Here is a 20856-nt window from a genome sequence, read left to right as displayed (position 1 = left end):
TAGCTGGAAGGTTATTTTCAGTAACAGAAATATTTATTCCGTATGAAACATAATTAATACATTCTAAAGACAAATAGATGTCTTTTTTTTTTTTTTTTTTTTTTTTTTTTTGACAGCATATCATTCAGTCTCATAACTAAAGGGTAGAAACAAGACAAATAGCTCAGAAAAATCCAACAAATTAGTTCTTAAAATGACCAGTTCAGTTTATAACCCATCTAAAAATTCTTTGGCAGAATAAGAAGTTTATTTAGATACAGGCTACACGAACATTAAAACTTACTCTGAGGTAACATAAGAGGGCTAAGGGATATGAATTGTTCTCCTGGCCTGCAAACAGCATGGTAATGCATGAAACATTATCATCTCCTTACACACCTCAAAATATGGTATTTTCATGATGAGACTTGTCTTCCTCGAGCTTACTATTACTTATGTTACAGTTGATATCAGCAAACAAATAACATTCATACAGCAAAAGCAAAAGGCACCACGTTTAACAGAGCCCAAGAAAAGCTGGCAAAAGCCTGGTTGGCTACTGGAGTTCTAGAACAGATGATGTAAGCAGACATTTCATTTCCAGTTTATAACAAAACCGTGCAGACCAAGAACAAACACAAGAATATATTTTTCGTCCTTCCCAAAGTTGCTGCCTGTTTTATTAGAGAAATATTATTTGTGGAAAATAAACTGGAAAGAAAAAAATATTACCAATTCTGTGCTGACCCATGCATGCTAAAAATATGCTTTATGTCTGAATTCAGAGTATGAGAAGTCAATTAAGAGCAAGCAATGTTTGGAAGAAAAGAGTGCTCAATGCGGCTGCATGCAATTTTCAAGGCATGCAAATAGAAACTCAATATTACAAAGCTCTCACTCACTAGAGTCAATGCTGACTAGTTTTCATGTTGTTAGCAGAGGATGGATCCACCCTGGAATACTTTTCTATATCAACGGCAAGTTTCAAGATGACACACTTGATAAACATTTAGCTATAAAACTGAATTTCTGTAACCATTTATTGAACAAAAACTTGAAGAGACTGCCTCCCTTCTCTGCCCAGAAAACCCATAGTTTTTAAGTGGCCTTTTATATCAACTTCATTCAGGTGACTTGGACATACTTCTCATTGAAAAGATTTCAAACCAACAATGTACAAACAAGCTAGAAGTCTTTTTTATTCTCTTGGGCTAGAAAACATCTAGAAATAATAAAGTTATCATTGGAATCTGGAATATTTTATTCATTTTAAATAAGGTTTAGTAACTCCTTTGTAGAAGAATCTTGATTTCATAGCCACAAATAGTGGTTTGTTGTTTTTTGTTGTTTTTTTTTTTTAATCCAATGCCTGACCTATGCTTTTTCAGAGATAATTGAAAATACTATAAATAGCTACAAATTCATTACTCCATTTAAACCCAGTTTCTGACAACACTGTAGGAAATTAAAAATTGTACTGTCAAACACACAGATCTGCTAAATAGAGCATATTTATCTTCTCTCATGCAAGTTACATTTGATCTCAGCTACATGTATATTAGTCATATGACCTGTTAATCAGTTTACAACTTATCATTGCTCTGTCAACTACTGGTTTTCCAAAACTGTTTTCCTCAGGTTGAATCAAATTTGAGTCATTATAGCTTGTTGTTTTTTTCTTTGTTTTGGGTAAAGATTAATACACTAATTTAAAACGGAAGCATACTAGTGTAGGTTAAAGATCTAAGAAATAAGGAAGCATGTGTATATAGCTGCAAATCTGAACACCAGATAGATTATCATTATGGATTATAACTCTATAGATTATAGGTTCTAATTCTTCCCATTTTATGAAATCCAGCCCTCTACTCTTATAAAGGGAAAACAAAACATAAAAAAACAGAACCACTATCTTACAAAAATAATTTCAGTATTTACAACGAATAGGTAGATCACTGCTGACCCATCTGCTGGATTCCAACAAACAAAGCTGTAGAACAGCATCCCTTTTCAGAGGTAACCCTCTAAATTTTTGGATTCAGAATGTCACCCTCCCACACCCCCAAAAGGCAAGAAATATGCAGAACCATAGCTCTGCTTAATCTTTACACTATTAGTCAGCCACAAGGGGCCTGTGCATATTGGAAGGGGGCAGGGAAGGAGATGATGTTAAAGCTCATTTTCCGTCTTTAAAGATACATGTGGCAGTTTGTTTTCACAATACCAAGACAGTAGGGGAAACCAAAACAAAACCAAAAAGCCCTTGTCTGCAGTAATACCACTCTGCAATACTGCCAAAGCAGTCAGTACTACCTGTAGGCAGCAACATCTATTTGATATATGCAAAATGCTTCACAGATATGAATTAATTACACACATTACACAAACAAAACAATTATTTGTATCCACATAAAGTGAGATAAGTCAGATAAGATAGTCAGATAAGTTAAGATAGTCAGTTACTACCAGGAACACGAGGATTCAATAACAGAATAACTGCAATTCAGATCTACAGATTTTTCGAGTATGGTCTTTTACTAGGCTTAGTCACCTGTGAGTAAAGCTATCCTCACATAACTGTACTTCCATCACTGTATTTATGTCTGTTAGGTGAAAGTTACACAAACATTTTTATACTTGGGATTATTTAATTAATCTACTCTAACCATGACATTAAACAGATAATTGTCTCAGATGACAATTTGTAAGAGATTAATTTGAAACATTTGTTGCTTTATATTTTTTAATTATTTTTGTATTCTTCTTAAATACTGACATTTTTGATTGGTGTTATTGGTGAATCTCTCAAGATAATATTATACTGATGTTAATACTGCACATTATATAACTGACCTGCCTGCGGACCCTGGAAGAGAAGCACAACAACAGCAAAGTAGTTCTGCTTCCTCTGTGGATAATTACTTTTTGTTCCAGAAAATTCTCAGATAAAACAGCAAACTTCTGCCTGGACCCCCCCGCTCCCCATCAGTCATTCATATGAACATTAAATCATTCATCAAAACACTAAATCTATGCTTCAGCTATGCCTCAGATGGATGCAGATTTGATTCTCTTATACTAATACTGAAAAAAATAGACTCTTGGACAATATCAATCTTAATGGCAACATCAGTCTTAATGGGGCAGAAAGAAAAGTAGAAGAAAGCAGCCACAGGAGTCATGACATATGCCATATATCTTGGCTTGAAGCTTTACAGCATCCTTCTATGAACATTACTTGTAATCTAGGAAATTTACTTTTTAATGTTCTAATACCATTATCAGCCAAGAGTGGCACTTTCTCCATTTGGCTGAAAAGCTAGCCCTGTTGTCCTTTAATACTATTTGGAAAGTTCACTATACTTGCTTATTTATCAAGTGATATTTCTTTATGAATCCTGGTATTAATGTATCTAACCACCATTAAATGTTACGTTTCTATTTATAGAGCATGTTACCAATACAACTAACACCAAACTGCTATTTCAAGCTCCCATCCAAAAAGCACACCACCTACTTATTTTTAAACCTACAAGGCCTTCTGAAGAACTCATACATATGGTCAAGTAGACTAAGGAATCCCTTTTAAGTATTTAACAGCCACACAATGAGACACTGGTCACTCTAGCTATTACTTCTTTCAGTATATAACATAATAGATTTTAAGGATAACAACAGATGCAAGTGTGGCATATGTTTAAAACTGACTTTGTCTTACTGTGATTACAACAGTTTCTAAAAAAGAAATAAATATAGCTTTGCATATTAGTGAATTATATCAGCAGTTTAACAGTTATTTGGCAATTAAACTACTTCATAATATGTAGTAGCATAGCAGAAGAATTTAGAAGAAAATGTAAATTCCCAGCTTGGCAGGATGAGCAATTTTTTTGGAGACAGATGTCTCCTCTGGTGCTTCCCTACTGCTATGATAACAATGGGAAAAGAGGATTTTTATGCAAATTCAAATATGTTTTTGCTTAATTATTACTGAAGACATAAGCTGATAAAAAAAAGACACTAAATTTTCAATATATAAACGTATATTGTTACACTGTTCTCCACACCTTGTGTAAATTCATAATATTTGCATTTCTCTGAGAAGTCATCTTACAGTAACTGTGAAGTTAAAGTTGCCAACAAATCATTAATGAACTGCTAACGTAATTGTTGAATACATTTAGAACACTATTTCTTTCTACAGAAACAAATTTGTGGTATAGTATTTATATTTCAAACATAAAAATCACATTTGAAGCAATTCATTCTTAAAGGACAAGTAAATGACCTCAACTAAGTCTGCAAACAAAAAGAGGGAATTAATGCAATATGGTAAGTAATATTTAAATGTAAAAAGTTAATGAACAGATTCCTAAAGTTAAAATGTGCTCTTCATTTGGAGAGCAGAAGATAGTTTAGAATGTTGTAGTTGAGTATTTATATCTAATGCACACAAGGGTTAAGAAGTAGACTGCATGTGATTTGGAACACAGCTTCAATATTATCTGGTTAATTATACAAACTTTTCTTTTAGGCTTCTAGTTGTTTCTCAAAAAAAAAAAAAAAAGATAATGTAGTATAAAAAGATGAAAAACAATAGTGACCCTGAAAATCTTTTTTCCCCTTTTCACAGCTGTATGTACATTATGCTGTCCTACATGAGCCTACATAAACTTACATTTAGTCAATACTCACCTCAAAAGGTGAGGTCTACAGACAATTCCACTTAATAGCTTGTTCCTATTTAAATGCAATCTACAGAAGGAATGGAAAAACTTGAAGATAAAGATGTTATTTAGTAAGAATATGAGGATAACTGTATTACCAAGTCAATACAAAGCATATTAGCTTCGGTGAGTTAGAATATCACATGAACGTTATTTCACGTTACCTCAAATATACAAAAGATTTACTATAAAGCATTCAGAATAATCAGAACAACTTAATATTTTTGAAAAAGAGAAAGCATCAACATGGATTTCACCAAGTGTCAGGTCTGTCATTAGATTTGTCTGTATTTTTTATTAGAAGTTTTCTTTGCAGCATTATACCCTGAAAGCCAAAGAGATTTAAGTTATGGTAAAGCTTAACACATATGAAGTTATATACATACATACATATATATATATATATACATATATGCTTACAGTATACTGAATGTACATTCAAAGTCTCGTACAATACTAACAATCTGTAATTATTACATCAAAATAATAATAATAAAAATATCCCTCCACTTCTTCACCGTTATAGAATTTTAATCCTCTAATTGTTCTGTCTGGCCTGAGCCCTGGGATGGGCAATTCTCTACCCTGAATTAGATCCCTTCTGGGCAGAGACAGCCATGGAGATTTGGACCATGTTTGGACTAAATCAATATATGTAAGAGATTGTTTTAGACAGCCTTGATGTTTTTTTGTTTGATTGTTTGGTTTTTGTTTCGTAGTTTTGGGGAAAATTTTCCTTTTTTTTTTTTTTTTTTTTTTTTTAAAGATGCTTACAAAAATGATCTGTGAACTAACACCACTGTTAAAACCATGTACCTTCCATTTGTCATCAAACAGGCTTTCTGTATTTTCTGAAATGTACTAATAATATAATTATTTTTATAACACAAAATTATGAAATGGATAGTTTTTAATAAAGAATCTTTCATTTGGTGAACTGTAGCAATAATCTGTGTGTTTTACATTTGAGAATTGCCATAAGCACAAACCACCACAACTACTGTTGATAGTAACATACAGTAACCCCTACAGTATACACACAGACAGGAGCCATGCTTGCCAAACACCTGAGCTGACCTTCACTGACAAGCACAGCAGACATTAAATATGCTTTTAAATATGCTGCAAAAACTGTATAACATTTTTTTTCTTGGCTTCAACTGACAACTATAGAGTTACACTTAGATTTCCACAAAAAGTAAAAACTTCTGCCTTAGAGCTATGAAGTTAATTGAATGATACATGACAATAAAAATAGAACCTTCACAAGAACCTTCTTATGTGCCAAAGAATTTTTATAATTCAAAATTTCTGTTTTACTGTAATTATATACTAGATTCTTTCTCATGAGATCATTTCATTCTTCCTGCATTTTTACAACACTACACTTAAAAATGAAATTGGAGCTTTCAGACTTCCTTGATACTTTTACAAATTAGGAAATACTCTGAGCTATCAATCAGCCTCCTCCTCCAGCTTGGCAATACTCTGGCGTCCCAGTACTTCACCTGCGACTTCCCAAGTATTTCCACAGTCATATATAGACATTATGATAATGCTGTTCTGGCATCAGTGCAGGATCAAGCAGATGGTATAGTGACAGAAGACCTTAAAACAAGTCTGAGGCTTGTGAAAATTCCACCAAAAACAATATTTATTTTGTATCATTGCTTTTTTACATATGAAATGTCTTTGAGATGACAGTTAACGACAATCTCTATCATAAGACCCTTAACCAAATAACATACAGTGAATAGATATTTTAACCTTAAACTACTTTTCTCTGACACTTTCAGTCTCAACAGCATTCTCTCAACACTTTTCTCAGTATATCAGTATATTGAAGGCTAATATGGTAAGAATTAGCCCTAATTTTAGAACAGCCAAATATGTCAAGTAACCTCCAATTTTCATTTTACTTGCTAGCTATAGATTACTAAATCATAGCTGTGTATTGCACTAAATATAAGCTTTTTTTTTTTTTTTTTTTTTTTTTTTAATGATGTAATCACTGGCAGATTCATTCAGAATACAAGCATTGTACCACCACTACTGTGGAAAAAGTTACATCTTCATGATCAACTGAGTTTATTTGCACATAAGAAAGCAATTAAGTAGTGCAATACCAGCAAATCCTTTCAAGGCACAAGAAATCCTGTCAGCTAAGGGTTAACTTCAGTATTCAGATGCTGGAACTGATATTAACCCTTTCTCTATCAACACATTATAAAAAATCCTACTGAAAAGTGGCCTGCAGCCAAATTAAAAATGCAACAGAATATTTTAAGAAGAAAATGTTTTAAGAGACTTCAGGACTACTAACCAATCAGGTGAACATTATTTTTCCTCTTTTTACCACTAGACATGCCCATTAAAAGACAAAAATTAGTGTCCTTAGTACAATCTTTACATTTTATTTCAGTTTTATTACATAAAAATGGTTGTTAATAGAAAGAAAATACTATTAGAAAAAAATGCATGGGACTAAAAAAGTTGGGGGTTAATTAATATAATTGCATTTTTATATTTGCCTATTTCTTCCTTTTAATACAAAATGAACCATCAATCTCCTAGTAAGAAAATAGTTTCAGCTACTATTACCTGGTCTCTGGAACTGCAGAAGACAGAACACTAATGTGTAATTAAAGGATGTACAAAAAACTATTAAATACCTTTGTGCTTTCTTAGGCTATGGATTGAGGGGGGGGGGGAGGCTATATAAGAGAAGGTATTCTAACAAATCAGTTTAGCTTTGAAACAGAATCAAGCATTTATTCTAAGCAAGCCATTTCTTCAAAGCAAAGCTGCAGGGTGTTCATCTTCAAGATTAATCAAGACCCAGAAGTAAATAAGCATCCGTAAAGCTCAATTTATTACTAATGTTATGATCAACTAGGAAGAAAATACTGACTGATAAGTAAAACATATTATATTTTCACCATGTATCCATATCTGAATTATTTAATTTACCTTTTTATATAACTTTAAATGTTCCAACTCATTGTGAAACTGAATACTATACTGCCTTACTCAACACTGTGAACTTACCAACATTACAAAATACATCCCCCCTCCCCCCTCCACACACACACTTTTTAAGAAAGAAGCGTTGATTCTTAAGTCTGTTTGATCTGGCAGTTTCATCAACATTGCAGCATTAGAAAGAAAATCAGTTACAAATCATTGCACTGCGTTAGCTAGAACAGTGGGAGGTACACTCAGAATGAAAATAAGGAAAGGAAACAAAGGAAACAGAAAAATGTATGCAGACTAGATACAAAAATACGAAGAAGATACATACCTGGATTAAATTCTTCTTAAAAAAAAAAAAAAAAAAAAAAAAAAAGCAGATTACATACCACCATCTTTATATTATTTTCCTTTTATGAAGAAATACTGTGCACAACTCCATTGCTATTTTCTCATTCTTCCTTCAGCCTTAAAAACGGTGCAATACAACATGAGGCTGCTTCTCAGTGATTCAACTCAAGTGCAATCAGGCATGCTGTCAGTCCGCAACAATATCTGTTCAAAATTCCATCATATTCCCTAGGCAGCATTAAATGCTTTCTCCACCAGCCTCCTTTCCTGGTGGTTTTTTTTTTTTTTTCCACCCTCCTACAACTTGTGGTTACCAGCTAAGAGTAATTGTATTCAATCTGCATCTCAGATTTATTTCTTCACTATAATAGCAAAATGGGAGTCAGCATCTTACTCCTGGTCAAGTACAACATCAACAGGAGAGAACAGCAATCTTCCTTGTGTTTTATGTGCTGGTAACTTCACCCATTGCTGTTTTCTTCTGACACTGTTTCTGAATGCAGTGTTCGCTGCAATAGCCACAGCCCTCCAGCGTGGAAGGCAGCCCCTCTGCTTCACAGATGGAGTAAAATAGGCTTATTGAGAGCCCTTGCTCATAGAAACAACACATGCAGTGCTTCGTGAGAGCTAGCAGGTGCACCACTGTCCACCAGGGTAACAGGGAGATAGTATCTCTTGGTTGGTAGGGACGTGTTTCACCTAGCCTTTTATTTATCAGTTTGACATGACACGAAGAGAAACAATTGTATATATATTTTTTTCTTTCAGTGGGGATTTCACCAGCAGCCGATTATTGTTTTTAATTAATTAATTTTTTTAATGAATCTGCTAAACTGGTTCCTAACAATTAATATTCCATGTTTATTTAAGGTTGCTCCAGATAGCGAGCAGTATATCACTTCTTTCTTTTCCATACAGTGTATTTTGTATGCTCTTAGTTAATACCCAGAGAGTAGGATTCAGTCATTTGTTTATTTGGATTCAAATAGCGGATCAGATTATTATTGTGCATGCAGTAAGTAAATCATTACCCTGTACAGAATATATTGGGTGTTCTTTCAAATGTTATCTGACTTAATAGCATGTGTGTAAGGCCACATTCAACATATTAAAGATGTATGCAAAACTCTGGCACATGAAGAACTACAGAAATACATTCAGAATGATTCTATATAAAACCATTCATGCAAAGATGCATACCTACATGTATAATGCCAGTGTAAAAGTTTTACAAAACATATGTACATGCATACAATTGCAGCTATACTATTACCACTTAAATCTTACAGATAGCAACACTGAAATTCCACATAAAATACAAAGTTTTCTAGCAGAAAACTATTTAAAATTCCTGCATAAAGATAAAACTTCAGAATTTCTGGTCATATTTGTACCAAAGAAACTAGTAATTCAGTTATTTACATCTAAATTACATTGATACATTGAGTAAAAGATAGTGGTTAAAAGTATTTAACAATTTCTAGTAATAGTTATTTAAAGCTCTATTGGTTGTAGCTTTCACTTTTTGCAATCGTATTATTATAGCAATGGGATTTTGGAACACAATGCTTTTTAAGTACAATTTACAGATGGAACAATTCTAGAACACAAAGCCCAATTACTGGATATAAGTTATTTGTTTGGGTATATCATTATAAAAATAATTATGCACCATTATTATCTTTTATTGAAATTAATGGAACCTTAAATCCTCCTTTTAATTAGACTTATAGTTAAGAAGTAGATGAATGTTTTATTATTCATGTCTTATTGTAATTTTTAGCCTATAGTAATTAGTATTCTACCTAAACTTATACAAAATGATGTTTCAAATCTACCACGTTGCATGCCAACAAAAGTGCCATAAAACTTATAAATGCACAATATAAAATATTCCACTGATATAAATATTCAGTAATATATGCCTAATTACCTGAGATGTAACAATAATGCCTCTCAAAATCAACAAGGCTGCTCATTAAGGATGCAAAGTATATAAAAATAAAAAATAAAAGAATCAGGCAGCCTAATCAGTCATGGCTACCCACAGTACATACATACTTATGACAAATTAACTGTGTTTCTGTGAAGATTAAGCAAATGGTTTTGAGACTACAGACAGTAAAAATGGTAAATACTGGGAAAGCTTTGCAAAAATAGCTTTTTTATTTAATAAAAATTGTTTACAAATAGTGTAACTCATAACATTTAGTGTTGTTGTTTTCAAGCAAGTTGCTATGTATTGACCCTTTTTATACTAAACTGGTATGTTTTCAGGTGTTGAATGGTTTAATTTGAAGCCACTTCTTTGAGAGCAAGGAATTTTGTTTTGCAAAATTTATCTTTCAATTGTTTTTATATTGATATATATATAAATATCAGGTGAAGTGTACATATACAAAGGAAAAAATGAAGAAAAAAACAAAGGCCGTCAGATCTAAATTATGATTTATCTACCCTGGAAATAAACTTCCATATAGAACTTGCAAAAACCAGCAAAATGCTGATTCTTATTGCAAAGATCTGGACCAATTAAGAAAGTAATTTTAGTTATAAATACATCTTATTTACCTGCAACCAGATTTACCCAAATTCATCTTCACAAGAAAGCTATTTTGTATGTCTGTTCACATGATCTACACACAGATATGATTTTAAGAACTTTTTGAAATAAATATACAAGCAAAGATTTTCATTCTGTATAGTACCTAAAATAAGTGTATGTATGTTCTCACAGTTCTGGTTGTGCAGATACTTCCATGTTAATGACTGGAATGAAGCTACTGTTCTTAAAAGAACATCCATACCACCCTCAGTAAACTAATACAAAGGAGCAGTTCAGACACATGGGTGATTTGCAGTTTTGTGGTTACTTGCCATGATCCCCATGTGTTGATGAAGTCATCTTTATTAAACACACCTTTAAGGGCTGACGCTGTTTTAATGTACTTCATGGACAGCATAAAAAACATAATTGCCACTTGTATAACAGTAGAAATACAGACCATATACACATGCTGTGATTCCTCTTACACAATTCTAGCCAATCCCAGTATCTTAATAGTACCAGCAACTACTTCATCCAGCCAATTCACATGTGAAGAAAATCTGTAACGCACTAAAACCAAACACAACCCCCATCCAAAACCAAAACCACAAACAAAAAATAAACCCCAGTGGCATCTAACAGCCTTCACATACATCTATTCTGTACGCCTATTTCAAGTATTAGGTGACCATGACATTCAGCAACAATTCTTTGAGGCAGCCATCTGTCAGTGGTCAAGTGTTCTTGGTATAAAGCAAATGGTGCCAATGAAGTTGTATTTGAATCAAATGAACATAATGAAGCTCCAGACACATGTACTTGGGGGAGAGAGGTCATCAGAAACACTAGCTCATATAGAACAGAACAGAATACCCTGAGCTGGAAGGAATCTGCAAAAAAACGCAGAGTTCCTGGCTCCACACAGAAATACCTAAAAATTAAAACATATGTCTAAGAGCATTGTCCAAATGTTTATTGAACTACAGACTTGGTGCCAAGACCATTAACCCCGAGAACCCTGTATCTCATAGTATCACTGTACATGCAAGATAAAGTTGTACAATCTGAAGATGTAAAAGAAAGGTAATTTTAGCTCTGTTCCAGGATAATTATAGTATGGACAACAACTACTAACATACCTTAAACAAATGACTACTACTTTAGTCACTGCTAACTTGCATGGAACTCAGGAGTTCAGGAGGAATACTTCCATGCACCTTCACATCTCCAAGGCAAAACAAATCACCCCAACAAGCTTCAGGACAGAGAGTGACTATAATCTTTCTCATCTTTTCTAAAAAGAGTCAGACTTTTCTTTCTGTTTTTTGTTTGTTTGTTTGTTTGTTTGTTTTCTGTTTTGTTTTGTTTTTGTCTGAATAGCTTTGAAATAAATAAATAACAAAACTATAGAAATGAATAATAATAAATAACAAAACTATTAGAAATGAATAAAAAGCTGAAACCACAGCTGCAATGCATCTAATAATTTCTCTCACTTAAGGATTATTATTCAGAGAAATATTGTTGCAAGTGAGAACACATGTAGTAGTACCCTTTGATCCTGATTAAGTAGTTTAAACTCTGAAGCTCTTCTGTAGGGGAAAAATGAATTCTGTAATTTCAAAGTAGTTAAAACTTTCCCAAATTTACTTATCTTTTCAATCTTATACTCAGCTTATAAAATTTTGAGTCCATCTGCACCCAAACTATACTGGTATGTATTTCATTCTTTAGGCTAAAATACACCTTAGGATATCAAGCTCAATGTGGAAAACAAATCCATCTGAAATATAGTGTAATAATCTTATAAAAAGCAATTTTATATTTAGAAACCAATTACATTCTGAAAATGGGACAACGGCTTTGCCGTACAGATGCATTTTTACACACATACATACAAATATTATTATTATTAAGTTTCAGCATCTGTAGAAAGAAAACAATTGTATATATTGCTTAGGAATAATAGTCTGTCAAGTGAAAATATTTAAGAGATTTCCATTACTAATTCCAGGTAATATAACCAGTGGTAAATAACTCCTTTAGGATATTAATTGACTGTTTCTATTGATGAATACTTATACAGAAATGGTGATTTTTATAAACTGATTAGAAGCAATTTAAATTTCATGATGGATCTCAGCCTGAAATTTGGGAAAGCTGCCACAGAATTAAGCTCTCTCTATGCCATCTTCCACCTCTCTGGTCTTATTAGAGGACCAATATTCCTTCCCTTTCATTACAAAAAGGCAGTAAGTGTGTCAGTTCCTAAATTGACCAATTAAAAATAAATAAAACCGATCAATCAGTTCTTATATCATGTATTCTAAACCTAGTCAGAGATTGGATTATTACTTCCAGATCAGAAGGAAAAAAAAAAACAACTGGGAAGAACAGAAAGGCAGTTTCTGCAGTCAGTTGGAATGAAATCACGCGGTCTGCCTGCAGCCGCAGGGATGCGCAACAACTGCTCCCCCGGGGTGTGTGTGTGGCGGAGTCTCTGCAAGCAGCCGCCGCGGCCCCGGCTGCGGCAGGCGGGGCGACGACAGCGGCCGTGCGCTCCCAGCGCCCCCCCTGCTGGCGGCTCGACGGCCCCGGGCCCGCAGAGCGGGGCGCGCTGCTGCCCGCAGCTGTCGGGACGCTGTCGACTTCAAATCGCCTGCGGAGGACGCGGTCTGCGACAACCACACAACTACCAGAGGTGATCACGCTCTGCCTGCAATGCTTAGCAGAATTTCTAATTTATTAAAAACGTGAAGGAACGTATAGAGCACTCCCACACCTTTTTTTTTTTTTTTTTTTTGGAAGCACATACAGAGTTTTAGAGACATGCTTCTCTCACACCATGATTATTTTCTTTACAGTATACATCACCTTTTTTATCTAGAAAGAAGCCTTTATACCAAGAAGGGAAAAAAGAAAATAACTATTCATTACATGCAAATTTTGACATTTCATAAGTGCATAGGATCCATCTGTAAATTGTTTTTATATTTACACTTCAAGATGATTAGGAAGTATTTTGGATATATATTTTTTTGAAGTTATGGAGGTTCAGACCATTTCTTATTTCCACTATACTTTCTCCAAACACAACCTCTTTAAACTTATTTTTAGATTCATAAAATTATGCGTTTTAATTTCCATAAAGTGAGGTAAAAGCAGCTAGAAGGTTTTAAAATCAATAGAGAACACACAATTTTCAAAACATAACAGCTTTTGGACAATTTAAGTAGAAGTTGGCTCTGATTTCAGAAAGGAAAAAAAATATTATCTAATGCATTGTGCAAATATTTATTTTTGCTCTCTTAAAATTGCATATAAACTTATTATTGGTGCTACAGACAGAAAAGCATAATTAACTCAGAGAAATAAACTTGTCTGCTTTTTCTCATTGTCCTATTATACAAGTCAATTTTTATTATTTCCCCTTACAAATAATTTATTTCTATTGATTCTTCACAACTTTATTCCAGATAAAACAACCTGTATTATAAGCAAACACTGACACAGAGCAAACTACATGCATTAGGCTTTCCATTTCTCTGCTCTATCAGTGCATGCATCCTGGTCCCAGCTGAGGAACTGATTGTTGCCTTCAGCCAAGGAGTTTGAGTTTCTTTGATGGAAGATCTCATACATGCTAATGCTCTTGGTTGAGTTTTACTGAGAAAGCTGTAATTAAAGTGTGAGCAAGATGAGAAGAGAAGGGAAGTTGTGGGATGACTCAAATAAAAAGAAGAGGAGGAAAGCAAATCTGAAGATGGCAATTCAATATCAACAATGATCAGTCCATTGCAAGGAGCAGCAGAGAGATCCTTCCCCACTTTGCTGGCCCAGTGGAACACGAAAACAGAACAGAAACACCCCGTCTTATTGGGATGATGCACATATTTGTGATTAGCCTAGTAAGTTATTGATCCTAGCTTTCTCTTGTTCATGTTAAGAAACAAATAGTTGCTTTGCACTCAAGTTTATCCTGCCTGTAGAGTCCCTTTACACAGGGAAAAGCTCTTTGGAACAAAAGTAACCTAGAGGGAGGAATTTACATTACCGCCATTCCACACAGCCTTCAGTCATATACTTAAAGTCAAGTATATACTTAACAGCCATATTAATGGCACTAAATAAGAGTCTGAACCACCAAACTATCAAAGAAAAAATTATTTGGTAGTGAATTGAAAACAAATGGCCAGCCTCACTAATTTGAAAATAGGTAAGGTGGGTAGATGGCAAGAGGGCAGATCACCAGAAAATTCTGTAAGGGTGAGACAGGAACTCTAAAGCAGGTGCTGAAATGACTCTAAAAGCTGAATACTTGCAAAAATCCTTCTCACAGTGCTAGGACTGACAGAGCAAAGGGATATATCATTTATAACAAACCTGGAAGCATAGTAATTTGCTCCCCTGGATGTTTTTCCCCAAGCCTTCACTCTCTAGCCCCTGCTTAGATTCCATCAATATCTTTTATTAGCTTTCCATTAGTATCATTCCTTCTGCCAGGTCTTCATAAGTGTTCTTTTCTCAACTGGACAGTGCTTTTTTCTATCTCCTGCCACCAGGGGAGATCCCAATTCGTGCCCAGTTGCTGGCCATCCCAGTACCTCTTCCCTCTCACAGTGTGACTTTTCCTTTCTTGCTATTACAAGAAGTACTCTATCAATTTATCATTAACTCCAACTCTCTACAACGTAATAGATTCTTGCCTTTAACCATCCTACCTATTCATCTTTATTACCTTTACTGCATTCAAAAAAAATCTTTTGCTTCCACAGAATGTTATTCTGGAATGACAGTTGATTGATACCAACTGGCTTATTTTGCCTGTTTTATGTGAAGTACACATTCTCACTTCTAAATTTTCTCTAAGAACCCTGTTGCATTTCATAATCTTTCAAGCATCACCTCAAATTTTCACAAAATCCTCTTTAATTCAGTTACAAATATGCTGTAGGAGCTATATAATTCTGTAGCATATTGATTAAGCCACAGACTATCAACAAAACCAGTAATAAATAATTTAACATGGGTCCAAAGACACTGCACATCACTGTAACAGGTTGCTGGAAATAGATATTGAAATGGGGGAAGGTAAAGAATGTTACAAGTGTCTCTCTGAACTTTGAAGCAAAAGGGAAAATTGAAGTTTAATTCTGGAATAGAGTATGTTACAGGATGGTTACAAACCATCTTGTTTGTTGATGTTCTTTTATGACAGTCAAGAGAAATATTAGCTTTCTAACTCTCTTTCTAACTCTAACTCTCTATATTATTATTTGTATTTCAATTTTTGAAGAAGAAAGCAAAATAATAGTTCCTTTACTGTCTTTGTCCAACAGATTTCTTAAATGATGGTGCAGCAGCTCATAAAGATTCTTCCCTGGAGTCTATAATTCTTAATACCTTAATTTAACTCAGGAAGGCAATTTTTACATTTCATGTCATTTTAAGGGGAAAAAGAAAATCATAAAAGTGTTTTGTTGTTGTTGTTTTGTTTTGTTTTTAGTAGCATATATCTTGGCACAGAAGTCATGAGACATTGAAGACAAAATAACGGAATAATTTTTCTCTTGAAACATAGTCCAATTAGGACATCACTAGTAACATGTTAAACAATCTACCAACAGAGCAGCACAAAACTTACAGTTACTTCCATGCATCTAGCTGCTATTTTCATTTTTTACCACGACCTTCCTTTACACCTCATTGATATGAGATTTTGGCCTACTAACTGAATTTCTAACCCATTAACTCTACTTAGACCTACATCTTGCAGGGTGCAGTCATGTATGATTTTTCTTTTGTTTTACTACCAAACACAAGAGGCTTGTGCAATCTTTACTTTCATTCCTTGAGAGTTAACACTGGGCACTGAAGGCCAGATTTCCTTACTTTGATGCACTTGCATGCATTTATCAATGAGGTCTTATCAACAGGCCAAAAGGTACCAGTTTGATAAATATCATACAGCTTTTCTGTGCTGATTGAATTTATCTTGGAATAAAGATTAATCAATTTCACACGAACTCTTAGAAGAAATAATTGTTATCTGCAAACATTGTACTCCTTGTTGTGGGTTCAGTAGCTAAACCTAAATGACTCGGTTTTGTACTGCTGATTCACTGATCAGTGAATGGCCTTTTGTCAAAGTAAGTTTTCCAAACAACACTTCTTGAAAGACTAAAGGACAGCCATTAAGTGATCTCAGAACTGTTAGTCCAATCTTTTCCTGTTGCCCCTTTTACCTTCTTCAAGTACAGTCAAAAAGTTTAGACAAGATATTCAAGATATTTTTTTTCAGAAGTCAAACTACTTGATATAGCCATTCAATAATGGCCTATTAATTCAGATAATTAATAATAAAATGATTCAGGAAGGGAATACATCCCAGAAAGTCCTTCAACTACTCTGATATTTTGAACTGCCTCATAATGTCAATTAATATTCTAAACCATTGTCAAAATATCTTTAAATGGGCAAACTTGCACTGATACTAAATTCACTTGATTGAAGAGAAACTGCAGTTAAATATTTCTTTGTATTCATATTGTCAGTTCATTTGTCCCTGTTTAAATATTTCACTTAAATATTTAATCAATATGCTGATTGTCACTTGAACACTATAATTATGTTTTAATTGAGTAGGGATACAGATATTTATTATTATCAATTTAAAAAAGGAAATATTTGTTTATTTACACTTGAAGACACTTGCACGTCAATCACTACTTGGAATACAGGGACACAAAATTGTTCAACTGAAAGATTTTTGAAAACTTTGAAGTTTCTTTGGACATGCTGAAATCTTTTAAAGGGAATCTTTTCATTAATCTCACAGCAGCATAGCTCCTAAGCAGGGAAAGGATTTCTGCTTACCCAGTCCAAAAATCCCATTGCTGTCACAGTGCAGTACTCGCTTTCGTATTAGTTTATCAAGTTTTTGTTGTTTTTTGTTTTTGTTTTTGTTTTTTTCCTGAACAAGACAGTAAATCAATACCACTGACAAAACTAAGCTACAGATAACTTCTGTTAGTGAGCATTCACATACTGAACATCACTGCATCTGTCATGTGGATAACCTTGAATCACAAAGAACAGCATAAAAGCAATGCACAGTGAATGCTTAATTATCTATCATCTTTTGTTAGTATTGGAACACACACCAAATATTTTTAATGGTATAAACATTGACATTTAGATATACTATGCTCATTCTACAAACTAAGAAATAAGACAAGTAAGGAAGATACATCTAGGCTAATCCGTGCCACTACATTTATTTTATTTTTTAAAATCATCTCCAATTATAAGCCACTTAATATGGTGCCACTACCTCACCATCTTTCCTGTACCAAACATAGTTCTGTAAGGGTACAAAGGATAGCTTATTATGAGTAGTTTTTTGTTTAATGTTAGCCTTCAAAGTCAATTATCCTCATTTTTTTTTGTAAAATTTATATATATGTATGTATGTATGTATGTATATGTATATATATAAATCCATCTCAGGAGATGACATTTATTCAAGTGATTATATTTCAGAAGCAAAAAATGTCTCTAGAATAGATAGGGTTAGTAGTTAAAGATAGGAGCAAAATGACATACACTGTGGTGTGTAGGTGGGAAAGAAGAAAAGGGAGAATGTATTTGATTGTATTTAAGGTTGATACTGAGTCAAAAAAAATAATAACACACACACTCTAAACCCATCCTCTCATAATTATTACCAGTACTTAATAGCTCTGATTTCAATTCTGTTAGAAAATGGAGGGGAAAAAACCAACAACCAACCAAACAAAAACAACAAAACAAAAATAAACAAACAAAACAACAAAAAACCCACAACCTCTTCATTGTCCCTAATGATACAGTAAACATGAAACTGAAAAAATAGGTGTTGGATTCAAGAAATTCTGTTTTGGATTTTTGTTTTTAATCAAGAAGCAAAGCTACAATTAAAGGTCCCTATCTGGTCCTGCAGTGTTTTTTAAAACACAATTTTTCACGTACAATTTTTCCTCAAATGCTTAAATTCTGTCCCCTCCCATATATAGAAGTGATTTTCCTCATACTTTTATCTTAGCATTCTTACATCCTAAAAGATTCCAAGAAACCTTAGCTATTGCAAGCAGACACTGTGGCAATTTTTTATATAAAGAGAGACATTCTCCAGACCAAAAGCTTGGCACTTTTCCTATCTGGTCAATGTTTGAGTAAATATTCATTAGCTGCCATCCCTGTGGTGAGCTACTGGCTGTCATCTCATATTTAATCAGAACTGCCTAACTCAATCTCTTAATTCCATAGGCTAACATTAAACGCATACGTCCCATATATTCTTTCTGGAACTTCAGGACCTTCAAATGGCACTTTGCTGTCCAGACAGTTGCTAATAAGTCACCTATGTATTTTCCAGTGAAGTAACAGTTCATGTTTGTTGTATCTGAGAAGAGATAACTGAAACTGCAGCACTCCAACTTCTCTGTTATGGGCAGATACTCTGTAGTTGTCTGTTTTAAAGACCATCCACATGAGAAATCTCCCCACACACAGTCACCTCTATTCTAAGTTAAACCTACTTCCTTAAACAACCAAGAATAGTGGAAAAAATAAATTTTATATATATATATATATATATATATATAATATATATATATATTATTATTGCTGTAACTCCTCTGCTCTTAAAAGCCTCCAGTGATGGATATCCTGCAGCCTGCACCAATGCCTAAGAATCTTCCTTGCAGTTAAACCTTCCTGAAGATCATTATTTCTTTTCCCAATTCCTTATAGACAAAGACAGTTCCCTTCTTGGGGAAGCAGGATCTTACAGTACACCTACATACAGAGGTTACTTTCTTTGATGAATTACTCATTTTTCTCATCATTCATTTTCTCATGAGAATTACTCATTTTATTTGTAAATACTATACCATCTGTAAAACACATTAGAATTGTTTAGTTTTCTGATCTTGTGCTACATATATTCTTTAATGTTCTTGTGATGGCCCTTTTTAGCCACAAACACACTTGCAAGTAGAAATCTTATTTTGGTTAAATATTGGTAGAGATTTATCCTTCATGACTCAGATTTTTTAAACACTTGCACTTAATGTCATATCAATTATTTAAATTGACACGGACTAAAGCACAATTAGAATTTAAACAGAGGACAAAATAACATGTCAATAAAAAGGAAGTGTAGTGACAGCTTCAGAAATTTGCAAGCTAGGTCATCTCCTCTAAGTAATCCCTATCTTTTTATTTTGTTTCTCACACAAAAATGTTGGAAAATCCAAGAATCTTTTTTTCTTTTTTCTTTTTTTTGCTTTTAAATATATGCTATAGGTACTATATGAATTCAAAAACAATGTTCCATTTAGTTTGTAATCTCATCTGATATAAAATACATTAAGAAGGAAAAACAAGGTATAGTGGTACACAAAAGGCAGACAAACGGTATTGGTTTTGGTTCTCCACTGAAAGTGTGTTTTTTGAACTAATTAATTAAATCTAAAGATTCTAAAAATTTAAATCACAGATGATGTGGATGATAGTAATCTAACCAGTTGTCTATAATTCAGATGTATTGCCTCAATTTGAGAGAAGAACACACAACATTAAAAGCCTATGAAACACACAAATATATAAAGTAAGTCTATTTACTATTTTGTTTAACAGTTACTAGTAAATCTGACATACTCTTTCGATGACTAGAGAACACACCATCCTCTAGCTCATTAGTTTTGAAGCTAGCATTGACTGTCAGTTGTATGGTGGCCACTGGTCAAATAGGCACTGCTTCACTAAGAAGATTAACCAGAATTTAAAAAACATCATTGGTGTTTTGAAAATATGAATTGGATTCAGGCACCAGAGAAAATGAGCTTCTGGACATGTCTTTCTGGGCTGTACTATAACTGCCATATACAAGGATGACACAAGTTCATTGTTTCTGAAAATTTATCTACAACCTAAGCCAATGACACATGCAGATATTGCCTTTAAATATTTACAAACTGGGAATAAAAATACTACTGTATTTACTATGAGGGTGGTGAAACACCGAAACAGGTTGCCCAGAGAAGTTGTGGATGCCCCATCCTTAGAAGTGTTAGATTGCCAGGCTGGATGGGGCTTTGAGCAGCTTGGTCTGTTGGTTGGTGTCCCTGCCCATGGCATGGGTGCTGCATTAGGTGGTCTTAAGTTTCCTTCCAACCCAAACCATTCTATGATTCTTTCAAAGCAACCAAATCTTTTCAGAAGAACTAGATGTCTGAA

The 20856-nt window shown here is 33.8% G+C and overlaps 1 protein-coding gene across 2 annotated transcripts in view; it reads right to left on the bottom strand.

Annotated features, from left to right (window-relative positions):
• Window positions 1-3877: 3877 nt before the first annotated feature.
• The window catches only part of LOC309882208 (protein unc-13 homolog A-like), a 57504-nt gene continuing 40525 nt past the window's right edge, over window positions 3878-20856 (bottom strand). Inside the window, exon 8 of one of the 2 annotated variants that reach the window (XM_082769049.1) lies at window positions 3878-5031. In XM_082769049.1, coding sequence (XP_082625175.1) covers window positions 4960-5031 — 72 coding nt within the window. In that variant the 3' untranslated portion in view covers window positions 3878-4959. Of the gene's footprint in view, window positions 5032-11198; window positions 11507-20856 lie in introns of those variants that run through there. The other variant, XM_082769048.1, reaches the window with a different exon arrangement.

The sequence above is a fragment of the Aythya marila genome (genome assembly GCF_965140915.1).
Source record: "Aythya marila genome assembly, chromosome: 11".
Taxonomy (NCBI): domain Eukaryota; kingdom Metazoa; phylum Chordata; class Aves; order Anseriformes; family Anatidae; genus Aythya; species Aythya marila.
The sequence above is the reverse complement of the archived record's forward strand: the minus strand, read 5'-3'. Positions and strand labels throughout refer to the sequence as shown.